Below are 24,219 nucleotides of genomic sequence, written 5' to 3'. Positions count from 1 at the left end.
AAGTTATTTTATGCCTTTAACTTTTTTTTTAAGACTTGAAATCAGAAAAGTAATGAGGTTTTCTAAAAACTAGTAGAGGCTTGATGGTCATATCTTAGGAAAAAGTATGTTGCTTTGAATTATATGATTTTTGTAGTTAGGTATATTCTCAATTGAATGATGTATCAAAACACACAAAGTGTAAATAAAACCTTATTTCATGTAAGAAAATCCACAAGTTGGAATTTTTTTCCTTGAAACATAGACTAAAAAAGAAGGGACAGTACTTAAATTAGGGTAGGTTGCATATAAATTCAAACTTACAGAACAGTTGCAAAAACAATACAAACCCCATACACAGAACTCTAGCATACCCTGACCCCCCTCCCCCGAAACCCCGATCCACCAACTTTAACATACTGTCACACCACCATTTCTTTCTTTCCCTCCCTTCCTCTGTCCCTATCATCCATCATCTATTGCTCTGTCTTCTGAACATATGAGAGCAAGCCGCACACATCCTTGAACAAACAATATAATTCACATATACATCTCCCATGTACAAGAACATTCTTTTATGCAATCCCATTAAGCACAGCTAAGAAGTTCAAGAAATTCAACATTGATACAAAGCTTAAATTTTATATTTCCTTTTTTTTCTTTCTTTTGTTCCAACTGTGTCCCTTTGAGCCTCCTCTCCTCCATCCTCAGATCTCATCCAGGATCATCTTTGGCATTTAATTGTCATCACCTATTTAGACTTTTTTTTTTTTTTAATTGTGGAAACATATATACGCCTAAATCTTCCCATTTCACCCCCTCCCTAGCATTCCATTAGTGGGATTAATCACATTTAGAATGTTGTAATGCTATCTCCTTCCCACTATCCATTACTATAAATTTCCCTTCACCCCAAACAGAAACCCTACACTCATTTCTTAACTCCCCATTGCCCCTTCCCCCATTTCTCAAAACCCACACTCGACTTTTCATCTCTATGGTCACATTCTCTGATATTTTCTTTGTGTTTACCATGGGGCTTAAATTTAACCTCTTAAATCTATAACAATCTTGTTTTTCTTTGATACCAACTTAACTTCAATATGACACCTAAACTATGTTCCTATACTCCTCCATTTCCCCACCTTTATGTAGTTCTTGTCAAAAATTACATATTTTACATTGAGTCCAAAACCACTGATTTATTATTACAGTTTATGTATTTTAGATCCTGTAGGAAGTAAATAGTGGAGTTACAAATCAAAAATACAGTAGTATTGGTATTTATATTTACCATGTGATCTTTACTGGAAATCTTTATTTCTTCATGTGGTTTCAGTCAAATGTTTAGTGTCCCTTCCTTTCAGCCTGCACAATTCCCTTTAGCATTTCGTATAGGACTGATCTACTGGTGATGAAGTCCCTTAGCTTCTGATTATCTGGGAATGTTTTCATCTCCCCCTCATTTTTACCCTCCAGGTGTTTGTGAATTTTCTGTCTCTGATGGTTATTGACTTCTATTTGTATTCCATTGTGCTCAGAGAATGTGCTTTGAATAAATTCAATTTTTTTTTTGAATTTATTGAGGCTTGTTTTATGTCCCAGCATATGGTCTATTCTGGAGAAAGATCCGTGATCACTATAGAAGAATGTGTGTCCTGGTGATTTGGGATGTAATGTTCTATATATGTCTGTTAAATTTCTCTATATCTCTCTCTCCTTTCTTTGTTTCTCTGTTGGTAGGGCTCCTTTAGTATCTGAAGTAGGGCAGGTCTTTTATTAGCAAAATGTCTCAGCATTTGTTTGTCTCTGAAAAAGTTAAGCTCTCCCTCAAATCTGAAGGAGAGTTTCACTGGATTAAGTATTCTTCGTTGGAAATTCTTCTCTCTCAGAATTTTAAATACGTCATGCCACTGCCTTCTCACCTCCATGGTGGCTGCTGAGTAGTCTTATGTTGTTTCCTTTGTATGTGGCGAATTGCTTTTCTATTACTGTTTTCAGAACTTGCTCCTTCTCTTCAGTATTTGTCAGTCTGATCAGAATATGTCTTGGAGTGGATTTGTTTGGATTTATTCTATTTGGAGTTCACTGGGCATTTATGCTTTGTGTATTTTCACTGTGTAGAAGGTTTGGGAAGTTTTCCCCAACAATTTCTTGGAATACTCTTTCTAGACCTTTACCCTTCTCTTCCCCTTCTGGGACACCAATGAGTCTTAAATTTGGATGTTTTATTTTATCTATCATATCCCTGAGATCCATTTCGATTTTTAATTTTTTTTCCCCATTCTTTCTTTTGTTCTTTCATTTTTTGTTCTGCAGTCCTCAAGGATGCTGAGTCATTGTTCAACTTCTTCTAATCTTGTATTATGAGTATCCAGAGTCTTTTTAATTTGGCCAACAGATTCTTTTATTTCCATAATGTCTTCTATTTTTTTACTTACTCTTGCAATTTCTTCTTTATGCTCTTCTAGGGTCTTCTTTATGTCTTTTCTATCCTGTGCCATGCTCTTCTTCATGTCCTTTATGTCCTGTGCCATGCTCTCGTTGTTTGACTTTAGTTCTTTGATTAATTGCACCAAGTACTGTGTCTTTTCTGATCTTTTGATTTGGGTACTTGGGTTTGGGTTCTCCATATTGTTTGGTTTTATCATATGCTTTAAGATTTTCTGTTGTTTTTGGCCTCTTGGCATTTGTTTTACTTGATAGGGTTCTTTCTGGAGATAAAAAGTACACATCTCTAATTTGTTAGATCTACAGCTTGGTGGTGTACACTTTCTCTAACTAACCAGCAGATGGTGTCTGTGAGTCACCTATTCCCCTCAAGTCGGTTCTCCCCAACTTTGTGTTTGTGGTGTGTGGGGATCTGATTCTTGTGGGGTTCAATTGGTGCACTAAGTTTGGGTGTGTTGTTTGTGCTGCCCACCCTGAATGTGGGGCAGGGCAGGTTTAATAATCAAACCTCCTAGGTGTTCCCAGAGATTTAAGGCTGTTGCAAGAGTCTAAGCCTTCATTTCAGTCTTGCCACAGATTGTCTCTGCCACTGACCCACAAGTCCTTGGTATTGGCATAGGGTCCCTGGGATTTCTAAGCGGGTCCCCATTCCCAGCCGTGCTCTTCCAGGACCTCTGCTGAGGGAAGGCTGTGCCATGTCACAAGTGCGCACCGGACCTCCAGGGAAGCCCTGGGCCACTGGGCTGTGCAGGGGTGTTCCCAGCCTGCTGTAAAGATGGTTGAATGGGGTGTGTTAATTTCCCCTTTTCGCACAGGTCCGCCTTCCCAGCTCCAGGACAATTAGCTGTGGGTGCCGATATTGTGGCATGTGTGCAGTGCTGCAGGAAGTATTCCCCGTGACACTGGGACTCTTGGCGTGGCTCTGGGCTATAGCTCCGGCCCCAGGCAGGAGCGTTTCCAGCACACCAGGAAGATGGCTGCAAGGGGCGTGGTTTCTTTCTCCTTTTGGCTCCCCACTGCCCCCTGACCCTGAGACAATCAGCAGTGGGCTATACTCCATGCCAGACATCGAGACGTTAGCACAGCATGCTCCTGCTGTGCTTCACTGCGTGGTTCTCACCGTTGTAACCGCAGCCGCTCCCGGATCTTTTTTTTTTTTTTTGAAGAACTAGTCCGTCTCCAAACGCCAACCCATGGTTTCCCCGCACCACAGAGCGGCCGCCGGACTTTCAGCTGACTCACTCACTCGTTTCAGAATGCAGACTCCCGGTTTCACCAAATGCACGGTCCCTGTGGATTTAGCAGACCTTGTCTGGCTGGTGCATCGCTGGAACTGGTGTTCTGGGTCACTTTCTGGCTTTTATCTAGTATTTCTCATGGAGGTTTTTTTTTTTCCCTGTCTCACTTAGCCACCATCTTAGGTTCTCCCCCTTGAAAATATTTTAATACCCAATTTTGGAGAATCATGCTTCCAAACTTATCTCACCTAGTATTAAATTGGTTGCAGGAACTCGCACTTGATTAAAATGGATTTCAAAATGTCCTCCATGAAAATTATCTGCAAAACAGAAAATAAAACTTTAAAGAGTAAAATAACCAAAAAATCAGTCACACATAATTAATATGTTGAAATAAAATCACTCGAAGAAAGTAAGATTTAAAAGGCCCTGTGATTCATGGTCATCTTGGTAGACCTGAGCCTTGAACCCCTAGCACCTAGCAGCCAGTCATCAACTAGTCAAGTTGGAAGAAAACTTAGAAATCATTTGATCCTAAGGTCTACAAACTCATTCTCTGAAATTTTAGAGGTATGAAAAAGGACGAGTGGGCTCTACAACTTCAACCAGACTATTCTATTGTTTTATTATTGCTGCTTCTTTGAAATCTTTTGAATAAGGGCTTCCAAAGAAAACTTTGTTTAGAAGAAAAAGTTCCCATGTTTCAGAAATTGACAGTGAGTAATGTAATTCAAGTTTTTCATTTTATCACTGTGAACATCAATGCCAAAAGACAAGGAAAGCCTGCTCAAGGGGTCAGAGCAGGCTCAGCATTAATGATAAGGCAGAGGTGAGAACTTCACTTATGTTTATTCCCTTTCTAGGTTTTTTCCACCATGTATTCACCTCTTCAAATGCTGTTATTTGAATCATTCAGACTGGGAACAACACATCCACACATTCCTCTTTACATCAGCCCTTCTTCCTGCCAAGTTCTAGAGATAACCTTATACTAAGCTCACACCCTTTTCCTGTCAGAATAGACATTAATAATCAACATTCTCCACATTGTTTCTTTTGGCCTTGGACACAGGGAGTTGGTGAGGTGCTGGTGGATTTGTCATACTGAAAATTCAAACTCTGAGATGGAGGGTATCTGCAGCCAACATAACCATTTTGGGGGTCTTTCAGGCCATTGCTCTGTAACCCAATAACTTCCTATGCACAGTGAGCTTGTTCATCTCCATCTTGCCACCAAGCTTAACCTGTGATCCTGAGGTGATGGTCTATAAAACTGCAAGTCTTATCTCTGCTACTTGAACATTTTCATAAGCCATAGTCAGTCAATGAAATACAGAGACACACAATATAGAGACAGCCAGAGACACCACAGAACCTGAAGTGCAACCAACTTTTTCACAGTATTTATCAGTTTCTAACATGCTATATAATATTATTTATATCTTTGTAGTTATTGCCTGTCTCCTTCCACCAGCATGTAAGCTTCATAAGATCAGGGATCATAGTCAATTGTATTTATTAATGTATTCCAAGCACCTAACACAGTGCTTAGATCTGAAAATACACTTGCTGAGTGAATGACCTGAGTAGCATGGAAACAATGGACATGTGTACAGGGTGGGTAGCAGTTCCACCCAAGGATAGAAGGAAGGAAAAGTTTTGGATTAAATCAGTCAAAACTTATTGCTTTTTAACAGCTCTTACAGGCTGATTGATTAAGCTTGGAGACAAAACTAAACTTTCATGTGGATTATCTAGATTAAATTTATCTGTGTCTAGTTCATTAACCATTCTCTTAGATGGCAGAGAGAAGACAGTTAGATGGCAGTTTGAATTGCTATTCTTTAAATACATTCTGCCCTTTCCCAAAAGTAAACACAATGAAATTGAATACTGCACTCTCTTCTTCTATTTGCCCTTTTCTCCACCTCCACTGGCATTTATATTAAGACCGTTGTTAGGGCCAAAGGAATTTCTAAGAAAACATTTCATACATTGAAATGCTATCTATTTTCTTCAGTGTTATTGCCTATCCTAGCCTTCCTGCTTTCTAATACATGGACATGTTTATTGAGTACTTACCCATGTAGCCAAAAACTGACAAAGGTCTTATAACTTCTACGCCAGGTGTATCGATAGGAACAAGAATCATGCTATGTTGTTTGTATCTGGTCAAAAGAAAAACAGATGCTAGGAAAAGTTTACTAAGAGGGGGGAAAAACAGCTGTTAGGTGGAGTTTCAATTGCCATTTTTTGGCTGTTATCATGTAAACAATGATGTCTGGAATGGGAACTGTGTAAAGACATATACTGAACACAGCCTGGTGCAGGCTGTGATCCTCAACAATAAGGATGATTTAGAGATACGTGAAGTTGCTTGATGGAGGCCTTTCCCCATCGCTCAAGTGGTGATTGGGAACTAATATACAGAATCAAACATTTCAACTTTTGATCTTAATTTAAAATTTTGATCTTAATTAATAATTAATCACTTAATTTTTACAGATATTTCAGAAAAATTGTGTATGTCCCATAATCTGATCCAAACAGCTTTGAGGATTCAGCAATACTTCATAATGCAGGAAGTTCCACAATGAAAAATGCACAGAAACACTCCCTAAAATGTTTTCTAAATAGATCTTTTAGCAAAATAATTGCGAAATATGAATATGTGACATTTAATCTCAATATATTTCTATTATGAACCATTATGTTTTATAAGCCTGAAGAGTGCATTTTAAGTAAATTAAGTGGTCAGAAGGAAAATTTGACCCTTATTCCTACACAGATTTCTCAATCAGAACTGTTTTATTACCTGGAACCAGAAGAATTTTCAGTTCGTCCCAAAACAATTGCAATTTTGCACTGAGGATTCCCAGCTCCTAAAACGAGGCCGGAGGAGGTGGGGTAGAGGCGGGGAGAAGAGAGGGAATAAGCAGACTATATCAAAGAAGGAAATTTCTAGTCTGACATTTCACCCTGAAAGTTCTAATCCTTCCAAGTTTATTCCTGGCAAATAACAAACAGGGAGAATATCTTGATTCATTAAAAAAATATGCTATGTACAAAACTGTACTTCACCCAAGAACAATGATCAGGCAAGGCCAAGAATGGATTCCATCAATGAGAGCTGCTGAATAAAAATAATCAGAAGTCAAAGAAGCTGTGAAAGAGCTATGACCCTTAAAACAAAATGATATCTCTCCCATTCAAACCACTTCAGATGTCAGCATGCTAGAACGGCTGTGAAATCTTTCTAATGTATTTTTCCTGTGTAGATCTCACATTTTCTGACACACAGAGAAGAAGGTATTAAAATTCAAGATAGTTACTTCCCAACCCCATTGACTGAAAAAAACAAAAACGAAAACAAAATACCTAATTTCTTGAGCCAGGGAATTGTGAAGGTGAGCCTGTTTGAGGATCTCAGTACTTATCCCAGACTACATCATTCACCCCTGCCACACCATAGAACAGCTGAAGAGGGTTTACTTGGTGCCGAACACATCGTAGTCACCTTCAGTAAGCCTCACTTATCATTTATTGATTTATTCAGGGTTGGAAATTTGAAAATATAAAGTTACTCTCACTTTAATTCGAACATTTATTTTATCACAGTTCAGAGGTCTGTGACAGTCTCCCAGAGTGGTCTTCTTACAAAAAATACTCTTCATTTTTATCATTAAGTTTAAACACTTGGTCTCTCAGAGAAAATACCATTTAACTGGCTTTTCATAAGGCCACAAACAACTGGATCAGGTTAAGTTAAAGACATTTATACTAGATCTTAAGCAAATTATCATACTTTTTCCTAATTTATTGCAAAAAGTGGTTTCAAGAGATTTAAATAATATGATAATTCAATAAGAAATGTTGGGAATTATGTCAAATAACTGAATAAAGCCATAAAGTCCCAGGATGTTAAAGGCTAAACTCCAAATCGCATATTAAAAGGCTCGGCAGGGACATAATCAGTAAAATCCAGACTATGGGAAATCTACAAGTCAAATAATCCAGTTTCTTCAACAATTAAACTGCAATAAAAAGAAAAAGAGAGATGGAAGGGGAGCTTATATTATAAAAGAAACTCAACAGACATATCAACCAATGGCAATTTTTAGAACTTAGTTGCATCCTAATTAAAGAAACACAGTGTAAAAATATTAATGGCAATTATGAAACAGTTGGGAATTTGAATACTTACTGGTGATGTAATGATATTAAGAATTTTAGGTGTGCTAATGGTTATGTGGTTAAATTTTTAAAATAGTCCTTATTGAGATATATACTGAAATACTTATGAAGGACATGATACGATGTCCGGAACCTGTTTCAAAATAATATGAGGAGAGGAGGAGATGGAAGTAGAGACAAAGCAAGATTGGCCTTGAGTTCAAAATTGTTGACCCTCCAAAGCTATTCAAAGAGTATTGCTGGGAAACCTAAAAGTATGGTAAGGATATGAAGGAGAAATATGGGTGGTATGTGGAAATGTCCAGAAGCAGCTCACATGATAGTGCCCGTGAGGAGTAAGGTAGGGCAAGACCTAATGGACAGAAATGCCTTAAGTCTCAGATGGACAGGGGATTGGGAAGAGGACATAGTAAAGAAGCAGTCCTATGAGAAAGATAATTAGGCAAGAAATAATGACCAGAACAAGCAGCAGTAAGGTAACAGGAAAGAAGATAAGGGTTAAAAATAAAGTTAGGGAGAAGGAGTCCACTTTACACACTAGCACTTACATTTGGAAATTTGAAAGTCTTTACAGTTGAGTACCTGGATCTATAGAAAAAATAATGAAATAGAATACCCAACTCTGGCTCTTATAGAGATTTTACTCTGTCTGAGGAGATACTAAATAAACAGAGTGAATATACAATAAAAAACAGTCTAGAATTTCCTAAAGTTCAAAATGGAAACCAAATTGGTAGCTTTCCTGAAACAAACCTGGAGAGATTCAAGGTGGCAGAAACACATGCTTGCCTCCCATCCCTCCTGAAACTCACTGCAATAAAAACGTAAAGTACAATGAGGGCATAACCATAATAGAAAAGGAAGCAGAGAAGGTGAGGCAGAGTGTTGGGATTTTGGCAGTCAAAAATAGATGAGAGATTTCAGTAAATATGTGGGAATCAGATGGAGATAAGCTGACCAATGAAATGGGTAGTGAAACCAGAGCCTAGAAAATGATGTGAGGAACTACAAAAGGGGAGGATTCTGGCCTCTGAGTGAGAAAGAATGAAAAGTGGGGCTAAAAATGAGAGATTAATAAATGGACAAACAGACCAGTTGGCACCATCACAGGGAGGCTTCTGACATTCTCAGGGAGAAATTATAAAGTGTGTTATAAAAACACCAAAGTCATCAATCAAAAAATTGAAATAATAAAATAAATATCTACATTAGGAAAGGGGTAGAGGGCTATAGTACAAATGAGCTAAATCTTCATCCTTCAACTGAGGGGTCAATAGATACTGTCTAAAATGAATAAATCAGAAGAGAGAGAAAAGAATTTTACCTAAAATTATAGCAGTACCCAGAGAACTAAAACCAGAAACTGTTGTCCCTAGCATACGATATTGGGATTTGGAGGGATGAGAAACAGTATGTTCTTAGATATTTTCTGATTTTTTTTTTTTACCATATATATTGGATAAAAATAATAATTAAAAAAATTTAAAAACTAGCCTACCATCTTATAAACAAATTATTAGATCCTGATTAGGAGAAGGGGACTTGCTGAGGCAACTGAAACGCATTTTTTAAAAATTTCTCTTCCTAATCTTCTTTTAATCTGATCATTTAATCTGCAAACTGTGGAGGAGCCATTTTCTGCATAAACATAGGACATTCCCCCTTTTCTTCTATGTAGTCACATATAACTCCAGAAACCCTACAGGTACTCTTCGCCTGATAAAAATACTAAAACAGATTTCATCTGGGAAAGTGAGGGAAAGGGAGAAAGGCAGTATGCCTAAAATGGTTGACTCTGTTCATCCCCAGACTGGTGTGGAATAAGAAAGCACCTTAAACTGGCTTAAAGTTTAAATCAAAAGACTGCTTTCTTCATAGCCACAGCCATCAGAATTGTCAGAACATGCTATCATACATACAAAAAGATGATTTCATCTATGAATTGAAAGGAAAGGAAAGGAAAGGAAAGGAAAGGAAAAGCTTTTTGACTAACTGGAATGGGAAATACAGATAGAAAACATTAAATTGGTCATTAGATGTCACACTGTAATCAGATAACAAATACATTAGGCAAAATTCTCTCTCCCATTTATCCCCCCACGACATGATGGCATGACTTATTGTCCATATTATGTATGAGACAGAGAGCAAAACCATGTTCTTCACACTTCTGGGATAGGAAGCAATTACACTGAAAACAGATTAATCTGTTTTTAACTAAAAGAAAAATACAAGCAATTTCATAAACACAAGTAAGAAAATCATAATATTGTTCAAGTAGAACACATTATATTGCCTCCAAAAATCTGCAGCTTTGTGCACTGACATTAGACAACAATGGCACTTAATTAGGTAAAACACACTTATGCTTATATCAACCAGTAATAAATAGAAGTTTTATAGTTTCTGGAGTTTGCTTTTCTTTTAAATAGCAATCTCTCTCCTCTTCTTCTGGGACTCTAATTATACATATTTTAGAACTTTTGATATTGTCTCACAAGTCCCTGGCTCTGCTCATTTTTTTTTCAAGGTTTTCTTCAAACTGGATAATTCCTATCAGTCTACCTGCAAGTTCATTAACTCTTTTTTTCTGTCATCTCCATTCAGTGAATTAAAAAAAAAAAATTAAGATGTACTTTTTTCAGTTCTAAAATCTCCTTTTGGTTCTTTGTTATGTTTTCTATTTCTGTTCTGACATTTCCTCTTTTTATTTTTCTTACTTCCATTGAAAAAATTTATAATAGCTGCTTTAAGTCCTTGTCTGATCATTTCAACAACTGAGTCATTAGAGGGTTGGCCTTTTGCCCTTGAAAATGGATCAGGCTTTCCTGATTCTTCATACATTGAGTAAACTTAGATTGTATTCTGGACTTTATGATTGTTTTGTTGCAAAGATTCTGGATTTTGTCATATTTCTCCAAAGAATGTGACTGTTTTTGTTTTATCAGGCAATTAACTTAGGTAGAGTCATAACTGAGGAAGGTGGGAGGTAAAATTTGTTTTCTTTTTTTGATTTAACTGCAAGGTGCTTTGGTTCAGGCATGATTTTGATTCAGGCATCAGCCAGAGAATTGAGCAAAGTTTACACATGAAACCTGGAGCTCCTCTTTTCTGGCTTTCTATTTTCTGGGACTACCCCTCTCATTTTCCAGCAGCTATGGCTGCCCCAGATTCTGTCCTCTAGTTTCTCAGGATAGAAAGACCCAAGTTTTTCTAGAGAAGCTGTGGCTTCACTGTACCCTCAGGCCAAAACCTCAAAGATGGGAAATTCACCCTTTGCCTGTTATTTCTTCCAAATTTTGACTCCCCTATAAAATTAGCCTGACATTGTTCACTCCCTAGAGCTTTCAGATAATTATTATTTTGTAGCTCTTTAATTGTTATCTGCGGGAAGGTCACTCTTAGGCACTTACTCCACTATACCAGAAAAGGAACTCCCTTAAAAATCTCTTTTAACCTTTGCCAAAAAACAGGTCTTCATTAACTCTGTGTGATAGTTTCTTATATATTCGTGTACCTATCATTACTGTCAGTCATTTAAGGAATGGAATGGTTATCTGAAAAAAAAATTATAAAAGAGCAGAATTAGAAATCTTACAAGCCCTAAAATTTTGTAACAAGAAAACCAAGAGCTTAAAATTCTGATTCTCTCAATAACTGTGCAGTGTGAATTACACAAGTAAAATATAGTTATGATTAAAAAGCACTTGTTTTTAAACTATTGTTTATAATTTGAGTTTCTTTGAATTTAATGGAATCCCCTTTTAATCAATTTCGAAAAAAACATGCTCCTTTGCACATAAGAGGAAAGATCTCCCATTCACATATTTCAAAACTGGTTTAAAAATCCAGATGTCAGACTTGTAATGGGAAGTCCACTTGACTATCCTTATTTATTGAAACATGCCTGAATTTCCAAAATCATGTATTATTGTTTTATTTTTACAAGAGTGTATCCTCCTGATTTTATAGGTGCTAATAGATAAAAATTAATTCCAACAATCTGAGGATCAGCCCAAAGAGCATGAGAATGATTCAAATAGCAGATAATACCAGCATTTGTTTGTGGATATTAGCTGGAATTACTTAGCTGAAAATCCTGGACCAGGGGAATTTTTTCCTCTTGGTTGGCTCTGGCTGTGCAATATAATATGCAGTCCTGCTTTGCTTCTTAGGTAGAAATTACAGAGGAAAATTATTTTTTCATAGTGGCTCAATTTTAAGATTTCAACTGGATATTTTTCTGCTGGGGTTGTCTTTGCAGAAGCATCAGCCAGTGCCTAGAGACCCACAGGCTGAAGAATTGAGGCACGTGCCCCACATAATGCATTGTCTCCTTAGTGGGCCTACTTCTGAAAATCAGATTAGGATATAATGGCAGGTTTGGGGGTTCATTTTCATTGAAATCTCTTCTTTCTCTACTTGCCATCCAGGTATTCAGGAACATTTTGGGTAAATATTTTAAGGTTTCCTAATCTCAATCCATAGATAAATTGATCCTAATTCACAGATAAATAGATGCTGAATCCCTTCAAAAGTAAATCTTCTCTATAATTCCATTCAACCCCTGCCCCAAAGATCTCTTTCTTAATATTCAGAATACATATTTTTTCCCTCTGATATTCCCTAATAGCATTTCTTGCCTGGTTCTTTCTATCATGAAAAATTGCTGCCATGGTTTTACATGAGTGTTAACAGATTTCAGATATCAGGTAAATTTTGAAGAAACTCAAAAAACAAGGCAAATGATTATTTGATTCGGCCTTGGCTCAATCTAATATGGAAAACAATTCACAGATTCCAGAAAATAAAATTTCTAACTTAGTTCCCTTTTTGGGATCTTAATTAGATCTTAAGTGTGCATAGGCTGTAAATTTTGAAATATTTTGATCAAACTTGATGTTCCAGAAGGTGGGAAAAACCCTTCACAAATATATCATCTCCTCTTAGCTACAACAGAATTTGGCAGGCACAGCAGATGAAACACCCTTCTTTTAAAGATAAACTTTTCTCTTTTATAACACTTTAGTTAACGAACAGGATACCAAAGGTCATAAATAAGATATATTGGAGGGAAATCTGAATCGACCAGAGAACATTTAAGTATATCCGCTATGTCACAGACCTTCATGAATGAAAACAGGTGGCACAGATAAAATACTTTTGTCTTTAATCCAAACTCCATGGTATTTCAAGGCTATTCAAGTGCCAGAATTAAGTCAGGCTGAAAATTATATCTCCCTGATGCTTGCTGATAAATTTTAAGTTCTTAGGCTCTTGCAACCACACAGTTATCAAGCAAAATCATTCTCTAATAAAAGGAAAGATTACAAATGGAGAAAAAATATCACTGTTGAGTATGGATATGGTCTGTAACAATTAAGAAAGTGATGTAAACAATTATATAATATGAAGCACAGCGAGCCATCCACAGAGTATCAAGGCTGCTTCTTCTATCAACATTGAATTTCTCAGGTAAATTACTTAAAACTTCAATTGGTCTTATTTTTAATAAAAATTGGAATAAAAAATAAGTTAAATAACATTTTACAATAAAATTCCTATTTGCAAAAAAAAAACTGTATGTCATACAATTCCACAGTTAAGAAAAAACATTTTTATGTGTTTTCTTGGAGCATGTGTCCTTTTTAATGGAAGAAACATCCTTTGAAATTTGCTTACTCCATCTCTAAGTAGGCTTATATCTAAACAATAAGTATTCAATAAATGTTACATGCTGCTGTTGTAATTGTCATCATTATTACAGAATATGGTTGGACCAAAATAAATTCCAACTAGGTTAGAGATGAAAATTAAAAAAACAACAACACACATTTTAGATAATCAAGCCAATAAAAAGTTAGAAGAAAAAATAATTTAATATTTTTAAAATTTCTGGATGGGAAAGAAATTTTCAACCTTACAATCATAAATAAAATCAAAAGAAAAAGATCTATGATTTGTCTATATAAAGCTATTTATACATTAAATAAAAGAGCAAAAACCAACTTGGGGAAAATAGTTCAACATTTATGACAAAATGTATACAATACTTATATCCCTAGAATATAAAGAACACATAAAAAATCAGTGTAAAGACCTTAATAGGCGATGGGCAAAGAAAACAATTGCAAAAAGAGGAAATCAGAATAATTTAAGAGATTTTAATAAAATAAATGCAGAGTAAAGCAATAATGAAATGCCATTTTATCTATTAATTGGCAAAAATGATACTCAACATCAGTGTATTATCCAGTTGGTGGGGCAATGTGGGGCAATTGGCTATTGAATCTGTTACAAGTCATTTAGAAAACAAAGTAGTAGACAACACAGTTTGTTGGCAATGGTCTAGGGAAATAGGCACTCATACATTACTGGTGGGAGCACGAAGTGATACTATCCCTATGGAATACAATTTGTCAATATCCATAAAAATTACAAATCCATTCACTCTTTGACCCATCCATCTAATTCTTCGTGAAAGTTACCCTCTAGATATAGCTGTTCCTGTATGAAATGACAGATGCATAAGATTATTCATTACAACAGAACTGTTTTTATTTTCAAAGATTTGGGCATAATCCAATTGTCCATTAAAAGGAAACTTTTTAAATATATTGTGGTATGTCCACATAATGAACCCTAAACCCTAAAAAGAATAAGAAAGCTTTCTATGCACTGATTTGAAAAATGTCTGGGATATTATACAATGTGAACAGTAAGAACACTCTTTTTTCTAAGGAAAAAAGAAAAGTTACAACATTCCTCAGTAATATTAAATTCAGTTTCCCACAATATCTACAAAGATGCTCTCTATAGCATTATTTGTAATAGCAAAACACTGGGAACAATCTAAAAGTCCTAATAAGAAAATGGTAGAGCAAAATTGTGATAATCTTTACAACAAAATATTTAGCCACTAAAAATGCTGTTACACCAAGGTTGAAATAACATGTGAAAATGCTTAAGCAAAATACTTATGTAAAAATGTTAAGTAAAAAACTCATATACAATATGTAATATGGACACTAAAGAGAAATTACAAAAGTATCTAAACAATGCTCAATACATATCTCAATATCTGATATTTTCATTAATAATGTAGTATACAGTTTAGTCAGATTGCTTTCCAAATATCTATTACCAAGCAAAATGGCATTACAAGAGAAGGAATGAGAAATGGGTGTAGGGTAAGAGATTTTACAAGAAAAGGGGCACTGCTATGAAAGGACAAGTAGGGGTGGGAGACCATTAGAGAGGGCAACCATTTGGAATCATAAAGGAGAGGAGAAAAAGTAGAAGAGTGGTTCAGAAAAAAAGGCTAAAGAAACACCAAGTAAGTACTTTGAAAAGCTGCCTAGTCTCCCCTATTATCACCGTCTTTTCTAGTTTTGTCTGTAGAAGAGAATACAGGAAGAGGCCAGCCAGTGAGCTAGTTTCCCTGTGATTCATACCCAAGTGGGACTCACCATGTGCTATCAGAAAAAGCTGGATCCTGAGATCCTTTATGCCCCAAGGGCTGGGTATGTGCAAAAACAAGGCACAAATTCAAAAGATCTAAAGATTATAGAATTATGACTGATTTACAAGAAGGGTATCTTATTTACAAGAAAACATGTGGTTGGTGGGGGGAGGGGTGCGGGGAGATTAAAGAAAGGAAAGGGATACATACCTTGAAATAACCATGAAACAGTGTCAGGATCCTACAACAGATGACCGCATAGAATAATAAAGATGCATAAGAGTATGATAAAGTGGAAACAGTCTAAGATTAAAGATCTGGATTCAAAATTCCACCTTAACTGCTAAACTTATATGTCAAAGAAGATAAATCACCAAACATTGATTGATCATTCATTCATGCATGCATTTAATTAATATTCAGTAAGCTGGTATCAGGAGTAAAGCACAAAGCCAAATGTTGGGAGACAGCAGTGTACAAAATAGCTCTGGAAGACAGATAAGTAATTAAGGAATAACAACAGAGTATGATGGAGCTATAAGAGCAAAGAACAGGAGGTACTTCCGGTCTAACCTAGAAGGGTTAGGGAAGACTTCCTGGATTAAGTAACATTAAAGTCAATCCTGAATCTGGAAGAGGAGTTAGGGAACTAAAGTGGAGTGGGAGGAGTATTCCAGACAGGAGTAACGGCACATGCAAAAACTCACAAGTCAGTACTATATATAATATCATAGAGACAGATTAAAGAGATTATATACTTGTTAATTATGGAGGCTGCAGTTAAAGACCAAGCACTAAGGAAGTATACTAGCAGGGGCAAAGTAAAATGAGATATAATCAAAAGGTCAGTAGGATTCATTTATTAATTAAAAATAGTCATTGAGCACCTACTATGTGCTATTCTACACCCTTGGGATATATCAGTGAACAAAGCAGACAAAAGTCCCTACCCTGATGAAGCTTATGAATCTAATACAGGTTGAGAGACAATAGACAACAAACATATCACAATCAGTACCTTAGAAAATGGAGTTGAGAAAATGGATTGAGAGTACAGGGAGATGAGAAGTATTACAAATATAGTCAGGGATTGCCTCATTGAGGAGGTGTGGTGACTGAGCAAAGACCTGAAAGAGATAAGGGAGTGAACCTTGTGAATATTAAGAGAAAGAGCATTCCAGGTGGACAGAAGAGCCAGTGCAGAGCCCTCAGGAAGAATGTGCCTGACATGTTACAAAACAGCAAGGAGATCGGTGTGGCAGAACAGACAAGGAAGGGGGCAAGTAGTATGAAATGTCAGAGAGGCAATGGGGGATGGAGGATGATCATGTAGGATCTTGTAGGCCACTGTAAGAATTTAGTGGAGGGTTGTTCATTCATTTCCTTCTGCCCCAATATACAGAAGATCAAGAAGAACAAAAGATATGAGAAGGGAAATGACCAGATAGTATAGCCAGGGCAGGAATAACATTAAGAGCAGTGTCCTTCAGGAGGCAGCAAGAGACCAGAGGACTGATCAGCCATGGCAAAGGGAAGGAATGCCTCTTTTGGGAGAGGTGTGCTAAAGCTTGCTCAGGAGAGCTGATTATGCTCATCTCTTCCTAACACTGTGTTCAGTGACTTCATGTTGGTAGCTTGAAATTGGCCATGATGGGAGTTTTTACACAAGGGAAAATGGCAAGTGTCACAAATCCAGGTGCTTTTTTCCCTTTCTTTCATTTTTCCTTTTTTTCCCCCTTTGGTGAGTTGGTTTAACTGCCTGCAAATGCTGCTGCCTCAGAGTAATGGAGACCAAGGAAGAGAGGCTGAATGCACCCTTAGATATATGCCTAGAGCCTCTTTTATGTGAGTCAAAATGAAGTTTATGTCAGTTGCTTAGAGAAATGATGGCAGATGCCTGAAATAACTTCTGCAGGTGGAGACTGAACCTAGCCTTGCATGACAAAATAAAGTTGCCATGCAAATGAAAAGATCAAGTTCAAATAGGCCAAAAGGCCCAAATCTCCATCAGTTTCTCTTTTTTCTCTAACTCTCAATGGTTTGGAAGCCAGAGTGGAAAAAGTAAACAGCCTCCCTGGATAGAAGAGTTTTGGAGGTTTGAGTACTGGTCTTGTAAGAGGTTATAAGAGGGCAAGAGAGTTTAAAGCCATGGGGCAAGGCATACTCTGGGGTCAAGGAGAGGGAGTACAGTGAAGGAGTCTAATAATTTAAGTAAAATATTGAATGATGTGGCATAAAATTTTTAAGTTTTATCATAAATACTTAATGATTATTCAGAATTTAGTCTTCGAAAAGGTAACTTGCCAGGTGAAAAAATCATTTTTGTTTTTTCTGCTAGACAAAAGTTTAGAGAGTATTTCTCTAGATGCTTCTTAACAAACGCTTGTTAGCTGCCTTAATGCTCTCAGGCAAATTCTCCTTTTGATTTGGCAGTTAGTTCTTCAGCTGTAAGCACTTTCTTATTCCCTTCTGCTATGGTGGAAACTTTAAAAGGTTTGCAATTTTTGAAACAATGTGGAATTCTTTCAAATTTGTCTCCAAGGACACTTAAGAATTTGGATTTGATTCACAGGATGACTAAAAATAAAATAAGAGATCAAGGGCTTACAAGGTTAAATTTCAGGAAAGCCCTCTTGGATGCAAGATAAAGGCGTGGTGTAAAACGAAAACAAAAGTAGTCGGAGTGGGACAGAGAGGGCATTTGATTTTACTTTCCGTACTCAAGACTGCTCCTTTCTGAAGACCGAAACAGGTTGGTTCATTATTTCTTTTCTTCTTCTAATTTGGATATGATGTTTTCTAAAGCCCAAAGACTTTTTAATTCACCTATATAGGAATCTTGATGCATTAAAGTTTAAATGTTAACATGTGCACAAAAGAGCTATTTTAAAAAAAGCTGTAATCTTAAATTTAACCTTAAAATGAAAATCTGAACATGGCAAGAACAGAATATTATTTATAATATACTTGCCTGTAAAGCTTTGTTAATGAGAAAACAGGTTTTGCTGTACTATTTTTTCTGCTTTATTTTACAAACGCATTTTTTTTTCTGCTCTTGTACTAATTATAGACATTTAAATGTGTTTCTATGTATCTGCCAGAAGGATCATTTCTGCAAATAATTTCCATTCCTACCCTTATTTTACTCACATTTTTAGTAAAATTAATTCTTACTTAACATCCTTCCTTAATATATTATTTGGCCATATTATTCCTTATTATCAGATTTCAAGATTTCTGTGATGAAAGAGGAGGAAAGAACAAAGTTCATATTGTGTTAATAATTAATGCATAAGAAAATGAAGACCAGGGCAGTCTTACAAAATTGGAACTTTCCAAATCACCTTAAGTATAAAAAGAGTCACTTGAAATTGTTGCCACCTGGTTTAATAAAAGCAGTTCTATGTGACATCCTTCCTTAGGGGCCTTCTTTACTTTGCTTTACTCATTCAAAAAGGTTTAGCAAGTATAAGAACCTTCTTTAAAAATATACCACAAGTTTGTACAACTGTTTTGAAAATAATATTTTCACTATTGATTATATAAGAATATTTGAGATTCTTCAAAGGACAAAAATAACCAAAGAGAGACAGAAAAGTTAGAGAAAAAGCAAAACAAAATGCAGCACTATAATAAAAACATTGAAAGTCATTATTATATACATTTTTAATATATATATTAAAATATATATTTTATTTAAAATATATAGTTACATAAAACATAAACTTGTGAGTTCTGTGCAAGCTTATCTTAATACTATGGGTGCTAATATACAACATAGCAAAATAATGTTAGGAAGGTAGATTCCTAACATATTACCTAGCCATTCTAGAATATTAATTAGCTTTAAACCTGCAGGCAAATCTTTAGTTTGCAGATATTTACCGAGCACCCAGTATCTGCCAGGTACTCTGCAAGGTATTAGTCTACATATAAATTAAACAGATTATATTCTTGAGAAACATGAGCCTAGAGGGACAAGGTAGTCTTGGAAACACGTTTTCAACTGGAAAAAAAGTGAACCTCTCAGTTCTCTGAGAGGTATGGAGAGACAGCTACCAGATGAGCAATGTCTTCAGGGGAAGGTGAAGCCAGGAAGAGTTGGTTAGGAGTTGGCCCTTCCAGGGAAGGGTAGGGAATAGTGTGTCTGATAAAGGGAACAAAATGAGCAATGATGTAGATGTGTGCTGCAGTATTGTGTGTGCCCGGAAAGCGCTAGCAAATCAGTAACTTTTGCTGTCTATGAGTGCAGGGCACAGCGTAGTAAGAGGAGGCAGGGGAGCCATGGGTAGGACCACATCATAGAGGGCTCCTTGAGTACCATGCTAAGGAGCTTGGACTGTATCTTTCAGGTTAAGAGGGCCAGTGCAGAGCCAAGCAAGGGGTGACAGAATGACATTTTAGCGACAGAATACTCTGGAGGCAGTAAGACAAACGTCTCTGGCAAGGAGGTGGTGGGATGGAATAAGAAAGGTATCATATCAGTTAGAAAGATATTGCAGCAGGCTGGGTAGAAAAATGATAGTTGAAACTAAGATGGCAAGAGTGTGGATTAAAAGGAGACCAGACAGGCAGATTCAAGACCTATTTGGAAGGTAAAATCATAAGAACTTAGGGACTGACTGGAAACCAGGGATGAAGGTAAGAGAGAAGTCAAGGATGATGTAGGCTTATGGCTTATGTGACTAGGGGGATGAGAGTGCTATCAAAGAACAGTTAAAATAAACAAGTAGAGACAGGTTTTGAAGGGATGCTGACTAAAGGAGACCTTGTTTTATAAAAACTAGTGAAAAAATGTTGAGATAATTAAACATTTTAAATAAATTTGTAAATAATTTATAAAAATAAAATAAGTGTATTTAAACAAATACAATTATTTTAAATTTGATGTATTATTTAATTTATTAGAGATATATCCCATTTAAATCCCCAAGTTTTTTATGCAAAAATTATAACTTTTTAAATTCTTTTTAGTTGAAATCTAAATTTTCATATTTTAAGAACTATTTTTAACATAGAAGTCCCCATTACTTAGGGTTTAAAAATGAAGAAAATTTCCCAGGGTACCCGTTTTATCTTCCCAGTGTAAATCCCAGCTCCTGCACACAGACTTGTAACAAGCAAAGAATGAATAACCAGTATTGGACATATGCTCAAATGTGGCTCTCATTAAAGTGTTTCAAAGAGTGGCAGACTCAGGTTTTCATATGTTATAGCAATGGTCTTTTTTCTAGTGAAAGTACAAAACATGTACTGGATAAAAAAGGTTTCCTTTTAAATAATATCAAAATGAGTTTCTAATATCCTGCATTATATTTGCCTTTTAGATTGGAGCCATGACTTTGGAACACAACCAGTCAACAGACTACTATTATGAGGAAAATGAAATGAATGGCACTCATGACTATAGTCAGTATGAAGTGATCTGTATAAAAGAAGAGGTCAGAAAATTTGCAAAAGTATTCCTGCCTGCCTTCTTCACAATAGCTTTCATCATTGGACTTGCAGGCAACTCCATAGTAGTGGCAATTTATGCCTATTACAAGAAACAGAGAACCAAAACGGATGTGTATATCCTGAATTTGGCTGTAGCAGATTTACTTCTTCTAGTCACTCTGCCTTTTTGGGCAGTTAATGCAGTTCATGGGTGGGTTTTAGGGAAAATGATGTGCAAAGTAACATCAGCCTTGTACACAGTAAACTTTGTCTCTGGAATGCAGTTTCTGGCTTGTATCAGCATAGACAGATATTCTGCGGTAACTACAGCCCCAAGTCAATCAGGAGTGGGAAAACCATGCTGGATCATCTGTTTCTGTGTCTGGATGGCTGCCATTTTGCTAAGCATTCCCCAGCTTGTTTTTAATACGGTAAATGACAAGGCTAGGTGCATTCCCATCTTTCCACACCACCTAGGAACATCAATGAAAGCCTCTATTCAAATGCTGGAAATCTGCATCGGATTTGTGGTTCCCTTTCTTATTATGGGAGTCTGTTACTTTATCACGGCAAGGACACTCATTAAGATGCCAAACATTAAAAAATCTCGACCCCTCAAAGTTCTGCTCACAGTGGTTGTAGTCTTCATTGTCACTCAGCTGCCTTATAATATTGTCAAGTTCTGCCAAGCCATAGACATCATTTACTCCCTGATCACCGACTGCGACATGAGTAAACACATGGATGTTGCCATTCAAATCACAGAGAGCATTGCACTCTTTCACAGCTGCCTCAACCCAATCCTATATGTTTTTATGGGAGCCTCTTTTAAAAACTACATTATGAAAGTAGCTAAGAAATATGGGTATTGGAGAAGACAAAGACAAAATGTAGAGGAGATTCCTTTCGATTCTGAAGGTCCTACAGAGCCAACCAGTACTTTTAGCATTTAAATGTAAAACTGCTCTGTCTTTTGCTTGGATACACATGAATAATGCTTCTCCTTCAGATAAAACATCTGCTTTCTTCTAAAACTCAAATTTAAAACACTGTGGTTGCAACTTACAGCAACGAAGGGTTGGGGGTGGTGAGGATGGTGAGGGTAGAAGGAAAGAGGAAACCAGATAACAAATGTGCAAATTGTGAAAATTAAAGTGAATAATATAAGAATAGTAGTAACAAGCATAAATAAATCAAAACACTATGTTATAGGTTAGGCCATCTAAAACAGATTAATAAAGAAACTTGAGCTAAGGTGCATACATAATTATTTTAATTATCTAAATTTTAATATAAGAACTATATAACTGCATTATTTTAGTACTTGAATAACTATACAGCAAAACCTAATCTATCTTTTTTTTTTTTTTTTCTTTTTGGTTTCTTAATTTGTAAGTGATTTCATAAAATCTCAGAAAGACTAACAATTAACAACACAAATACATCATAAGCTTTTCTGGCCTTCTCAATATATTCTTGGCAAATTTCTAAACATGTAATTTATTTCCAGTGTCAACTTTCTTTAGTACTAATTGGTTATCCTAATAAGTGTTAGACATATCATTTATCCTCTAAGGGGCAATCCTCATATTTATCTGAGTTTTAATTTTTATAACTTCCTAAAGGGCTCATACATTTATGTGACTCTATTACTGAGGAATGACTAAACAATATATTATCCTTTGTATAAATTTTCTTGTTTTTCACTTGAACACTTGTATTTTTAAGCAACGAAAAATTTTACCATAATAAATTATTTTAATACTGTGTATAGCTTATCTTTTAAAAAACAGTTACATAGCTCTTACAGCAGTCAACTCTATTCCTGAATTGTAATGGCTATCTCCAAACTCTGAGATGTTGATCCCTTAATGTATAACCTGATTGGTCTCTGGAACATTGAGTATCTGTGTTACACCTGAAACTCAGAGCTAGAGCTTGGCAGATATGAATATCAGTATTAATGCACACAGCAATTGTTAAAAGAAAAAAAAAAAGCTGGAATAGAGCCCCAGACTTCAATTAGAGAAATGAATAAAGCAGATCTGGTTAAAACTAGAGCAAATTGGGCCAAAGGGTAAAGGTTGAAACTGACTGTGTTCAAACTTCAACTTCATGTGAGACCACGGGAAGAGATGTTTATTTGGTATAGGATCTATATTTTCTAAACAATATAACTTCTACAGCCAGTTTGTTCAAACACTACGATTACATGGAACTTTGAATAGGAAGTGAGCTATGGTAGGTCTGTATAGATTAGAATGAAAGAGCAACACATCCTACAGTAATTTGGGTAGAGAATAAAAATATATATTTGGAGCCCCCCTGAAGAGCTGGGGGAGGATGTGGAGGTGTTGGACTTCCTCACCTGGATTGTTGCTGATGTTCTCACAAACATTGGAGATTGATAGCTTGATGTGCTGAGCCCTCTGTCTTGGGGCTGGCCCCTATGAAGCTTGTTGCTGCAAGGAGAGGCTAAACCTGCTTAAAATTGTGCCTAAGAGTCTCCCCCAAGTGCCTCTTTGTTGCTCAGATGTGGCCTTCTAACTAAGCCACCTTGGCGGGTTGTCTCGCTTCCCTCCCTGCTACGTGGTACCTGACTCCCAGGGGTGGAAATCTCCCTGGCAATGCAGGATATGACTCCTGGGGATGAATCTGGACCCGGCATCACGGGATTGAGAAAATCTTCTTGACCAAAAGGGGGATGCGAAATGAAACAATACAGCTTCAGTGGCTGAGAGATTTCAAATGGAGTCGAGAGGTCACTCTGGTGGACATTCTTACGCACTATATAGATAACGCTTTTTAGGTTTTAATATATTGGAATAGTTAGAAGTAAATACCTGAAACTACCAAACTCCAACCCAGTAGCCTTGACTCTTAAAGACGATTGTATAACAATGCAGCTTATAAGGGGTGACAGTGTGATTATGAAAACCCTGTGGACCGCGCTCCCTTTATACAGTATACGGATGGATGAGTAGAAAAATGAGGACAAAACATAAATGAAAAATAGGGTGGGATGGAGGGGGGTGATTTGGGTGTTCTTTTTTTATTTTTATTTTCTATTCTTATTCTCATTCTTTCTGGTGTAAGGAAAATGTTCAGAAATAGATTGGGGTGATGAATGCACAACTATAAGATGGTACTGTGAACAGTTGACTGTACACCATGGATGACTGTATGGTACGTGAATATATCTCAATAAAACTGAATTTTAAAAAAATTACATAAAAATCATTATAGTCCATGTAACAGGTATTGATAGATATTACATTGGTTGGAAATAGTATACACTCATAGAAATTTGATCTCTCACAAACTGTTAAGAAAATGCATGTTTTCTGCTCTTAAAATACACATCACTTAATCAAGACATGTTATTTTAAAATTACCTTTCCTTTTATCTACTATTTGTTGCCTGAGCAACAAATAATTCATTTCTAAATTTGAAAATAC

General features: G+C 36.3%; 2 protein-coding genes across 5 annotated transcripts in view; one reads left to right on the top strand and one right to left on the bottom strand.

The window, feature by feature from the left end:
• ACAD11 (acyl-CoA dehydrogenase family member 11) overlaps positions 1 to 24,219 on the bottom strand; it is a 76,790-nt gene that overhangs the window by 11,988 nt on the left and 40,583 nt on the right. For all 4 annotated transcript variants that reach the window (XR_005218111.1, XR_005218112.1, XM_037844771.1 and 1 more), the window contains 3 exons: positions 6,484 to 6,550; positions 5,751 to 5,836; positions 3,917 to 3,988 (listed from right to left, as the gene is read on the bottom strand). Coding sequence is in view for 2 of the 4 variants with exons in the window: in XM_037844771.1 (XP_037700699.1) it covers positions 3,917 to 3,988; positions 5,751 to 5,836; positions 6,484 to 6,550 (225 nt within the window). In the remaining 2 variants the exon portion in view is untranslated. The remainder of the gene's footprint in view (positions 1 to 3,916; positions 3,989 to 5,750; positions 5,837 to 6,483; positions 6,551 to 24,219) is intronic.
• Positions 17,342 to 22,105, top strand: ACKR4 (atypical chemokine receptor 4). The gene is made up of 2 exons (XM_037844821.1): positions 17,342 to 18,076; positions 20,652 to 22,105. Exon 2 carries the CDS (start codon positions 20,661 to 20,663, stop codon positions 21,711 to 21,713), a length of 1,053 nt encoding a protein of 350 aa, XP_037700749.1. The 5' UTR covers positions 17,342 to 18,076; positions 20,652 to 20,660; the 3' UTR covers positions 21,714 to 22,105.

Source organism: Choloepus didactylus, chromosome 1 (genome assembly GCF_015220235.1).
Source record: "Choloepus didactylus isolate mChoDid1 chromosome 1, mChoDid1.pri, whole genome shotgun sequence".
In the NCBI taxonomy this organism is placed as follows: Eukaryota; Metazoa; Chordata; class Mammalia; order Pilosa; family Megalonychidae; genus Choloepus; species Choloepus didactylus.
Note: the sequence above shows the minus strand (reverse complement) of the source record. Positions and strands in the feature narration are given on the sequence as shown.

Excerpts from the sequence above, each read along its gene's own strand:
- ACKR4 (XM_037844821.1), top strand. The coding sequence starts at position 20,661 with ATGACTTTGGAACACAACCAGTCAACAGACTACTATTATGAGGAAAAT.